Source organism: Geotrypetes seraphini, chromosome 10 (genome assembly GCF_902459505.1).
Source record: "Geotrypetes seraphini chromosome 10, aGeoSer1.1, whole genome shotgun sequence".
Lineage (NCBI taxonomy): Eukaryota > Metazoa > Chordata > Amphibia > Gymnophiona > Dermophiidae > Geotrypetes > Geotrypetes seraphini.
In genome coordinates, this window is record NC_047093.1 from 87,958,085 (window position 1) to 87,970,132 (window position 12,048).

Below are 12,048 nucleotides of genomic sequence, written 5' to 3' on the forward strand. Positions count from 1 at the left end.
CAGGAGCGTGCTGTCGGTTCATAGACAACGGCGCGAAAGACAAAGGCGCGCCTGGACAATTGAGCGCAGCGCGGAGGCGCGCGCTGCTCTAAATTACTGTTTTTAGGGCTCCGACGGGAGGGCGTGGGGGGAACCCCCCCACTTTACTTAATAGACATCGCGCCGCGTTGTGGGGGGTTTGGGGGTTGTAACCCCCCACATTTTACTGAAAACTTCACTTTACGCCCCCCCGTCGGAGCCCTAAAAACAGTAATTTAGAGCGGCGCGTGCCTCCGCACTGCGCTCAATTGTCTGGGCGCCTTTACTGAAAACTTCACTTCAGGCCCCCCCGTCGGAGCCCTAAAAACAGTAATTTAGAGCAGCACGCGCCTCCGCGCTGCGCTCAATTGTCTGGGCGCCTTTGTCCCTGCGCTCTTTTGACCTGACACCGTGCTGTCTGCGCTGCTGCCTGGGCCCACCCCCTTTTTTGATGTGGAAAAAGTGTGTCTTATGGACCAAAAAAATATGGTACCCCTTGAACAGTTTGAAAATATCTTTAGGAGCATTATGCAATTTGTAGCATAATCCATGGAAATTCACTCTTCTTTCTATATGTTGTTATTTTAATCCTCCTTTCCAAGTGCCTACCTAGGGTCCCTTTTACAAAGCCATGGTAGCAATACTGCCACGGTAAATGCACCAAGGCCCATTCAGTTCCTACGGGCTTCGGTGCATTTACCGTGGCAGCATCGCAACTGTGGCTTTGTCAAAGGGGCCCCTAGTGTTTAACTCTTCCCCTAGCCCCACCAAATTGCTTTTCTCTTAGAAGCAGAATACAACACATTTGTACCTTCAGCTTCTTCTCTTCTGCACCTGAACTAAAATATCACCTTAATACAAACTGCTTCCCCTTAATTCAACTACTAAAGCTCTTTGTTTGAGCACCTATGTTTGTAAGCTTCTGTGAAGGGTAAGTCAATTTAATAGTCCTAATAACAACACTGCAATATACAAATTTAAAACACCTACCAACTAAACCATCATTGCACATGAATCTAACAAATCCCAACAAAAAAATATCTAAGATTTTATTATAAAAGAGAGAGAAGACTAAACAGATATTGAGATCTGACATACTACACCTGTGATAATATCTTCTCCTCGTATAGTTATATATGGCTTCCAAAGAATGATCAGCTAGAATGGGAAACATTCGGAAAGAAGAACAAAGTATAGCTTATGCTCACCTTTCAAAAAAGTGTCCATCAATGGGCGGAAACCATTCTAGTGTGACAGATGTAGGGGTGCGGTTCACAATCTGTGGACTGATGGGAACAGGAGATGGCTTATTGGTAGGCTGCCAATTGTTGTATACCAAGTCTAAGTAGCAGTGCATTCTTGCAACTTGATTTGGCGTGAAGGAATTGGTACAGTCATCATCTAAAAAACAGGAAAGAGCGATAAGGAGAGAGGGAGCATTATAACACTGTTGTGGCCTAAATACTCTGCAGGTGCCAGCTTTGGGTCCTCACAAGTGCTCCCATTGTTAATGGGCCATGCAAAAATCAGCACAGTCATCGTTTCTCAAGACAGGAAGACAGCGGGGTTGTGGGTAGAGAAACTGAAATAACATGTTCTATCTGAGAACCTGAAGCACACAGGAACATGCTGAAGGTCAGCATAAAGCTGGCAGCAGTATAGCTAGGTATGAAGAAGATACCCAGGAAGCCAAATCAGCCGAGCTGCTGGTTTAATTCAGCTTTGCATCTTGATATGTTCTCCTGGAAAATGGAAAGAATTTTTTTTCCCAATTCTTTTCTCCCTTGCAGTATGTTTAATGTATTAAAAAATAAAATGTATAATGTTGCAAACTAATACTTGCAGCACATTTTACAAACACCCTCTGAGGAATCCCAGTGGTCTGTATATTACTACTACCAGTATACAGGGCCGCCATCAGGGCAGTACCACCAGTCCTGCATTCAGGGGCCCGGAGCTGACAGGGGGCCCGGGCTCCCCCAGGGTCCTAGGCCACAGTCTAGGGGGGAGGGGCGGTCCGCCCCACGTGGACAGGAGAGAGCTGGACAGGGGACCCGCGGAATTCAATACATCTTGAGCCGCGAGGCTCGTCTTTTGTAACTGCCTGCCCTGCCGCTCACATATAGCCGATCGCAAGTGTTCCCCGATCACTTAAGCAAAGCCTGCCCTCCGACGTCATCGCTGACGTCGGAGAATACTTCCGGTCGGCTATTTGTGCGCGGCAGTGCAGGCAGGAAACAGAAGACAAGCCTCGCGGCTTGAGCTTCGTTTTGCTGAGAAAGTTGCAAAGATGGGCTGGGAGGCAAACGCGGAACACAAAAGGGGGGAGGGAGTGCGTTTTGGACACAAGGCATGAACTTGGGAGAGAGGAAGGGAGGGAAAGAGATGCTGAGGTGGGGGAGGGAATGGGTTTTTGGACACAGAAGGCATGGACTTGGGAGAGAGGAAGGGAGGGAAAGAGATGCTGAGGTGGGGGAGGGAATGGCTTTTGGACACAGCAGGCATGGACTTGGGAGAGAGGAAGGGAGGAAAAGAGATGCTGAGGTGGGGGAGGGAATGGGTTTTAGGACACAGAAGGCATGGACTTGGGAGAGAAGAAGGGAGGGAAAGAGATGCTGAGGTGGGGGAGGGAATGAGTTTTTGGGCACAGAAGGCATGAACTTGGGAGAGAGGAAGGGAGGGAAAGAGATGGTTGTGTACACAGGGAATAGAAGAAAGGAGAATTTTTGGTCATAGGGAGGGAGTGAGGTACATATAGTGGCATACCAGGGTGGGGGGGGCAGTCCCAAGGGGATGCACAGCTGGCCACCCTCCAGTGTTCTCCCTAGGCCGGCAAACTGTGGCTCTTTAGCCACTTGAGTGCCACCGCCGCCATCGGGAACAGGCCGGCGCCAAGTTCTCCCTGCTTTTCCCTGTGGGGCCGGCCAACTCTCGCCACTTGCATCAATTCTGACGTCGGAGAGGACATTCTGGGCTAGCCAATCGCTGCCTGGCTAGCCTAGAACATCCTCTCCGACGTTAGAATTGACGTCAGATGGCGAGAGTTGGTCGGCCTCGCGGGGAAGAGAAGCAGGGCGAACTCGGCGCTGGCCTGTTCCCGATGGCGGCAGTGGCAGCCTATTCCCCAATGGTGGTGGCATAGGGGAGGGTAGGGAGAAAGAAAGAAAGGGGGGACAGGAAGCCAGAAAGAAAGAAAGGGCGCATGGTGAAAAAAGAAAAATGTAGCACGGAAAGAGAGAGAGAGAAAGACAGACATACAGAAAGAAAGAGGGTGTGTAGAGAGAAAGAAGGGGGCAGGGTGAGAGAGAGAAAAACAGACATACAGAAAGAAAGGGGGTATGGAGAGAGAGAAAAAAAAGAAGGGGCAGGGTGAAACAAAGAAAAAGTTTGGGGAGGGAATGAGGTCTGGAGGAGAGGAAGCATACAGGAGGCTGAAAGAAGGGAAGAAATATTGGATGCACAGTCAGAAGAATAAAGTGCAACCAGAGACTGATGAAATTACCAAAGGTAGGAAAAATGGTTTTATTTTCAATTTAGTGACCAAAATGTGTCTGCTTTGAGAATTTATATATGCTGTCTATATTTTGCACTATGGCCCCCTTTTACTAAACTGCAATAGCGTTTTTTAGCGCAGGGAGCCTATGAGGGTTGAGAGCAGCATGGGGCATTCAGGGCAGCTCCCTGCGCTAAAAACCGCTATCGCATTTTGGTAAAAAGGGAGGGGGAATATTTGTCTATTTTTGTATAGTTGTTACTGAGGTGACATTGCATAAAGTCATCTGCCTTGACCTCTTGGAAAACCCGCGGAATATAAATGATAATTAACATTTTCTCTGCGTACAGCGTGCTTTGTGTTTTTAAAATTTTATTGTGATCATTTTGACTTGGCCACAAAGGTAAGGGGGAGGGAGGGAGGGGAACTGCTGAAAGACATCTAGTAATCCTTGAAGGCTTGACTGTGCAGGGAATTATTTTTGTAAAATCATGTTTTGTTATGTGACTGGCATTATTTAGACTTTAATTTCTATGAATGAATAGAATGAAAATGATATAAATTACCTGCTTGTTTTTATGTGCGTGTGCTGAAGGAAAGTGGAGAGAGAGTGGGCTGAGGACGCTGAAGGGAAATGGGGAAGAGAGAATGGGGAGAAGACGCTGATTTATAAATTGACAATTGTACAGAATATTGTTTCTTTTTTATATTCATCCATAGCTGCATGTTAATGATGTGCTCATATGCACTTATTTATCATCATAACATATACATCATCATTAACATGCAGCTGTGGATGTGTAAGGACAGGCTGAGGAGGATGGATGGGAAGGAAGAAAGGTGCACATATCAACATATCGTACATTTTTAACATGCATGATGCAGCTATAGGCAAGCAGAGGAGGATGGGATCATACAGATGTGTATGTTCAGATATGCGCTCAGATGTGTAGTTTTTTCTGATATATTTATTAAGCTTACAGTATTTATAAAAACACATTTAATACTTGTTACAAAAAATATTGTGCAATTGTGATCTACTTCTGGCCTACAAAGGTCAAAAGAAATCCTTAACTGAGATTTTACATTCAAAAGTGAATTATAGCTACTAGCACTATTATTTATTAGTTATTTATTATGCAGATGTTTGTTAGTTTGTTATTAGTTCAGTATTAGACATATGTTAGTTTAGAATAGATAGGTATAGATTAGTTTAGTTTAGGTTAGGTTAGTGCCCTGCTGAAAGAGTCTACCTTGACGTGGTTGCAGGCTTACAAATCTTTTGGTCAAAGAGTGCGGCGACAGAGAAAAGTATGTGTGTATTCGGCCCATGGAAGAAGGGGGGGCCGGGGGGGGGGGAAGGGGTGCGTGGGGGGCCCAATAGGATTGCTCAGTAAGGGGCCCAGAAATTTCTGATGGCGGCCCTGCCAGTATATATTACTGATAATCACTTTATATTAATGGCTTACTTTATGTAGCAAATTTTCAAGTGAAGCAATCCAGTAATCCAAACTAAGACAATAATTCTCCACTGTTATACACTTTGAAATTTTCAAACGTTACCCAAGAGCATTTTCTTCAAATATTTATATATGGTATTCATAAGAAGACCGCAAAGGCTACACTCGAACACATTATTTCATTTATAGTTCAAGTTTTTTGTGGCAAGCCTCCTCATTGGTCAGCACTAAAGCCTCAATCATACTTTATTTGATTTATTTAATTATAAAGCACTTATCTTAATCATCAGACTATTTGGGACTCCGACATGAATTCACGTTTCACAAATTATCTGTCTCAAGGAGTGTTCCCTAAAAACATTAACAACAAAATGATTATATTACTCAAGTAAAGCATTCAATAATGCAAATACAACTTAAACAACAATCTCCCACCATTTAAAATGATCTACCACCAACTTTGTGCTATTCTAAAATGATGGCGGCGTCTTAACACTGAATTTAAATAGAATTTCATCACCTGACTCACTCTTCCAATCACAGAAAGCAAAGTAGAGTGCGTCTTTCTTCAAATCAATGTCATCTAGTCTTTAAGCCCAGACGGGCTAACAGCATCAAACTCAAATACCCTTTTCTGCTCAGGGTAGTTTAAAAATCTATCTACATCACCACCCTCCCACCCAACCTTAACCTGATCTGTCCCCTGCCAAATTAAGTCATCCACTGTATGTTTCTTCTCCAACCAATGTGCTACAATTGGTTTTTGCATAGATTCAGTCACAATCCGGGATTTTTGGTCATTTAGTTTAATCTTGATTTGCCTACTACTTCTCTCCACATAGATTTTATCACAAGGGCAAATCAAGATATAGACTTTTATCTTGGAATGTTTACAGATTCTCCTTTGCAAGAGGTAATCAACAATTTAAATTATCTCTTCCTTCCAAGAAAGGGATTAAAGGAGTCAATATTTTAGTCAATCTCTGATTTTTAAGTTCTCTCAACTTTGGAATGATCTTCCATTTCTTTTAAGGAGCTCTGGCTCATTTCAATTTTTTTGTAAATCTTTAAAAACCACTTTATTTGCTAAACACTTTGAAAATTAATCTTTCGAAACTTAGTGTTATTCTTTATGATTTTTATTTGTTATGTTAACTATTGTAAACAGAGTCGAGCTTTCTTGGAATGATGTCTTGGTATATAAAGCCAAGCCTTAGATTAGATTAGACCATGTAAATACTATGACTCCTTGAATAAAATTGCATACCCAAATTGGGATCAATCCATGAGGGATCTTGCATACTCAATTCACACCACTGACAGCTTCCACAATAACCATGCTCACTACATAAGTCATCATCAGTCCATTTATATTTCACTTTATGAGGGATGTACAAAATCAGAGAATCCCTACTGATATTTTGGTTCAAATGGTTGAACTGGTTATTTTAAAAAACTATTTTTGGTTTAATGATAGATTTTATTAGCAGATACATGCTATGGGGGTGACCCTAGCCCCATTGGTGGCATCTCTCTATATGGCCAAATTTGAAGAGACTGTTGTCTACCCTTCCTTTCACTTTCAGGAGATTCAAATTTGGAAATGCTACCTAGATGACATATATGGATTTGTCTATTTTATGTATATTTTAGAAATTTATTTTTACCATGTGTACATCGCTTAGTATTTGGAATAGGCGATTAATCAAATAAAAAATAAACTTGAAACTTGAAGAACTATTTGAATTTCATGGATGGTCAAATGATCATAATTTAAATTTGAAATTTCAGATGAAATCTCAACTACAGTCAATTGAATTTATAGATGTATTAATATTTAAATAGGACTTGAAGCTAGGTACCACTCTCTATAGGAATACAGTTGAGAGAAACACACTGCTGTGCTTCCATAGCTTCCATCCCTATCACCATAAATATAATCTTTCGGCCAGCCAATTTTTACGGCTGAGGAGGATTTGAACTTCTATTCAAGAATTTAAAACTCAGTCTAAAATTCTGGAACAGAGATTCATATTGAGAGGCAATCCCAAGGGGGCTATTAGGAAAGCATAATTAAGAGCATGTTATGCTCAAAGACATCTGTTGTTGAAATATCAGAATATTGAGAAGACTTAGAATAGTGTGTGACTCCATTTTCTACTCTATCTGGATATTTTGTTTTAGTGATTAGAAAACACTGACATGTAGTTCAGCCTCATCCAGTGTTAAGAGAGCCTCCTCTGTTTGCTTATAAGAGATCTACAAACATAGGAGAATGTATGCATAAAGTGAAATATAAACAGATTAATGATGACGTGGTGAGTATGGTTGTTGTGGAGGCTGTCAGTGGTGTGAATTGAGTTTTCAAGGTTCTTCATGGATTGATCCTAATTCGGGTATGCAATTTTATTCAAGAAGTCGTACTTACGTGGTCTATATCTTGATTTGCCCTTGTGATAAAATCTATGTGGGGAGAAGTAGTAGGCAAATCAAGAATAGACTGAACGAGCATAAATCCCGGATTGTGGCTGGATCTATGCAAGCACCAATTGTAGCACATTGGTTGGAGAAGAAACATACAGTGGATGACTTACGGTGGCGGGTGATAGATCAGGTTAAGGTTGGGTGGGAGGGTGATGATAGATAGATTTTTATACTATCATGAACAGAAATGGATATTTGAGCCTAACACTGTTAGCTCATCTGGGCTTAATGCAGAGTTATACTGGATTACTTTGATTTGAAGAAAGATGTGCTCTGCTTTGGTCTCTCTATGATAGGAGGAGTAAGCCAGGTGATGAAATCTTATTTAAATGCGGTGTTAAGACGCCGCTGCCATTTTAGAATAACACAGAGTTGGTGGTGGATCATTCTAAATGGTGTGAGATTGTTGATTAAGTTGTATTTGCAATATTGAATGTTTTACATAGTAATATAATCATTTTGTTGTTAATGTTTTTAGGGGATACTCCTTGAGACAGCTAATTTGCAAAACATGAATTCATGTCAGAGTCCCAAATAGTCTGATAACTAAGATAAGGGCTTTATAGTTAAATAAGTCAAATAAAATATGATTACGGTTTTAGGGCTGACCAACGAGGAGGCTTGCTACAAAAAACTTGAACTATAAATGCAATAATGTGTTCGAGTGTAGCCTTTGAGGTCTTGTTATGAATGCCATACATAAATGTTTGAAAAAAATGCTCTTGGGTAAAGTTTGAATATATCTGAGAAAATTTCAAAGTATATGAACATTGGAGAATTATTTTCTTAGTTTGGATTGGATTACTATATATTAGTGACAGCTTAATGTAGTGTGGTAGGATTTCCTTAGTAATTACTGAAGGTCTTTTTGCGAGTGTCTTACAAAAGTCATAAATATCGCTCAAAGAAGCCAGATAGTGCGAACGCCCTTTAATAGCTGTTATAAAGGAATCATAAAAGACATTAAGGACAGACCACCAGGAAAATGACAGAAGAATAGCATGACCTGAACACACTGTACTCGCTAGTTCTCTGAGTTCTGCATTTCTCTGAAAACCAGCACATGCTTCTTTTCTTTAGCTCATTATCCTATGAAAACAGGGGGAATGAAAGGGTCATAGCATCATGACAAAGTCTTTAGGCGAAACTGGTAAAGACAGACAAGAATGATATTTTTTCCCTTTCTTTCCCAAGTACAGCCATGCCCTTTCTTAGTAAAATGAAAGAAATGCCTTGCTAGCATACTGATAATCTGCAAAAGTGTGCATTTCAAATTAGAATAGACCTGTAAAGAAAAAGAATAGTGAGGGAGGAAATAGAAGGAAGAAGAGGAAGAAGCAGGCTAATACTGACATAAAATTGGTGCATGGGAAGGACAATTTTCAAAGTGCTTTACCCATGTCAACTATCTGAACACTGTACTCCTTCAAGGTGACTATGGGCCTCTTCTATCAAACTGCGTTAGCAGTTTCTAGCGTGGGGAGCCGCGCTAAATGGCCCGCGCTGCTCCTGACACTCATAGAGTTCCTATGAGCGTTGGGAGCAGCGTGGGCCATTCAGCGGGGCTCCCTGTGCTAGAAACTGCTAGTGCAGTTTAATAGAAGAGGGGGGTTAAAGCCCATCCATCCATGGGATTTCTTAGGGAGAAGAGGAGATAGTATTTAGCTTGCCAGGAACAGCTCTCAGCTGGCTAAATACCATTATCAAAGCAAAAAAGCATTGGCAGTGCCCAATATTTAACTCTCAAAGAACATTCACTAGACCTGAAGAGAATAATAAATAAATTAGTAAACATGAAACACCTCAGTACGGGCCTAGGTGTATATCGAGTGGCTTTTTTTGGCCCCGGGCAGAAACTCATAGGTGACCAGCACCAGGTTTTGAACCTAAATAAGCTGATATTCAGCGATTGGCCAGTGACTGGCTATATTACACAACAACAAAACAAAAAATAGGAACTTTGACTAGTTCAGCCTTTGTAACCAAAGCGGTGCTCAGAACCGTGTAACGGTGAGAAAATCACGAGTCGGGGAATGTTCCCCTGTGAGTGTTTTCAATCGTCTATCATTGCACCATCTTCATTTGGTAGAAAGGGGATGAAATAGACTTCAATAAAATTTCAAGTGGGGGAGGAAGTGACGTCACCGAGCCGAATGGACGCTTGATCGGTGAGCTCCATTCGGGCCCCGAGCTTAAACTTCCCTTCAGCAGAGCAATTGAGCTGGACCGTGGTTTGCCTGCCGGTTTGCGGTGTGGGAGGTGTGTGCGGAGGGGATGGTGACCTGAAGAAAGCTCCCCTATGACAAGCCGGGCCAGTGCACGATGGAGCAGGCTCTGAGTCACAGCGCACGTGGCGCTGACGGCCTGGTGACCAGCGAGAGTGAAGCGGCGACTTTGGAGCGCAGCATCTCAGCGGTGGCAGATATGCTGCAAGAGCCGGCCCCAGCACTTTCTTCCCCGGATCCGCTGACAAAAGCGGACATGCAGCAATGGATTGCAGAGGTGAAATCTGAGATCTCTGCAGTGGCGGTGCAGGTACGGGAGGCAGTGCAAGAGCTCCGTACGGATCTGGTGGAGGTGGGCACGAGGGTGGAAGTAGTGGAGACGCGCCTGGATACGTGTGAGGAGAGTGTGACAGGTGTGCAACGGACCTTAGAGAGTGTGGCTGCTGATTATCAATCCTTGCTGGACAAAGTGGAAGACCTGGAGAATCGTACCCGGTGCAATAATTTGCGGGTAAGGGGGCTCTCTGAGCTGCCAGAGTATAAGGATGTCCACTCCACAACTTTGAATCTGCTACGCTGGCTGCTTCAGAACGAGGCGTTGGAACCAAGGATAGAGCGGGTGCATAGGGCCTTGGGTCCGCGTGTTACAGACCAACCTAAGGACATTGTGCTGTGCCTTCAAAGCTTTGTGATTAAAGAGCAGATCCTTAGGAGAGCCCGGGAGAAGGGCACGGTGACCTGGGAAGGACATCGGCTAGAATTCTACCAGGACCTCGCAGCCAGCACATTGCAAAAGCGTCGTGCCTTCAGGGAGGTTACCAAGGCTCTACAGCGCAGCAATTTGCGGTATCGCTGGACCTTCCCCTTTGGAGTGGTGATCACCATTAATGGAATCCATACCAAGGTTTCTTCAGTGCATGATGCTCGTTCCCTGCTGCAGAAGGAGGGGATTGTGATTCCTGATGACTCTGGCCCGGTGCCTGGGGGTGCCTCTGGTGGGGGTCGAGGTCCAGCCCCTTTTCGATGGCAGAGAGTGGAACGAGGATCCCGAGGTGGTCGTGGTGGGGGTCCCCCACCCTCGGGGGCTGCGTCTTCTTCCTCCAGCCCTTCCTGAGGGATAGTGGGCTGTGATTACCGGCTTTAGACTGGGTTTCTTGGTTGGTTTTGGACCCTCTTTTCCTTGGTGGGGAATTTTTGGACCTGATCCCCTGTTCTGGGTGATCTCTGAACCTTACTCAGGGTATTGAGTGGGGCTGTTTCTCCCTGAGTTTTTGCTGGGTGTGGGTATGTTATGCTGTGTTCGCTTTTGGGGAGAGCATGGTGGTTGGGGAACAGGGGTTTTTTAGGGGAGGTGGTTCTCTGGTTGGGGAGATGTGGCTTTTGGGCTGTGATGTATGTTCTTGGGGAAGGTTGGGAGGTGGAAGTGTAAGGTTGTGTTACGGGCACTGGGGACTGTTTACTTCCTTGTATGTCAGTGAGAGGTTTTGAGGATCTCACTGTGGGGGTGGGGGGAGTGAGGTGGGTGAGGGTGGGGGGAGAGGGGGCAGATCCTTTTGGAGGTTGTATTTTGCTGCTGTTTTTTCATTTGGTTTATGGCAGGGTTCAAATTAGAATCTTATAATATCAGGGGTCTCAACTCACCTTATAAGCGACGGGCCTTTTATAGGGAGTTACTTCGTCTGCGCACTGAGGTTTGTTTTGTCCAGGAAACCCATTTGTTAGGTGCCCATGAACATCTTGTTAAAGATTCTAGGTTTCCGCAAGCCTTCTGGGCCTCCCGGGTGGGTAGTACTAAGAAGGGAGGGGTGGGTATCCTTATTGCGAGGTCCGAAGGGTGGTCAGGGACCCACAGGGCCGGTATCTCATGCTTGAGGCCCTAATAGAGGGGTGTTTATACACTTTAGTAAATGTTTATGCCCCCAATGAGGGTCAGGGTATCTTCTTTCGGGAGTTGGTGTCTAAGATTCTCCATTTTAAAGGGGGCTCCTTGATACTGGGTGGGGATTTTACTCTCACCGTTATCCCTCATCTGGACAACTCGGGAAGTGCTGGTGGTTATGGACGGCGGGATCGCAAGTTGTTGAGGGAGGCCCTCCGGGCTCTGAATGTGGTTGATGGTTGGCGTTGGTTACATCCGTCGACTAAGGACTTCACCTATTTCTCTAGGACGCACGCCTCCTACTCTAGGATTGATTATATCTTGGTAGAGCGTGGGCTGATCCACCGGGTGGACCAGGCGGGGATTGAGCCTGTCACTTGGTCAGACCATGCACCCATCTGGGTACGGATTGCCGGTGAGGGGGGTGGCTCGGGACGGAAGTTTTGTTGGATGATCCTGAGGTGGTGGTTCAGATTGAGGGGTGGTTGT

At 44.2% G+C, this 12,048-nt stretch overlaps 1 protein-coding gene across 3 annotated transcripts in view; it reads right to left on the reverse strand.

The window, feature by feature from the left end:
- PAPPA (pappalysin 1) overlaps positions 1-12,048 on the reverse strand; it is a 644,537-nt gene that overhangs the window by 423,986 nt on the left and 208,503 nt on the right. For all 3 annotated transcript variants that reach the window (XM_033961720.1, XM_033961721.1, XM_033961722.1), the window contains exon 5: positions 1,227-1,419. In XM_033961720.1, the coding sequence (XP_033817611.1) occupies positions 1,227-1,419 (193 nt within the window). The remainder of the gene's footprint in view (positions 1-1,226; positions 1,420-12,048) is intronic.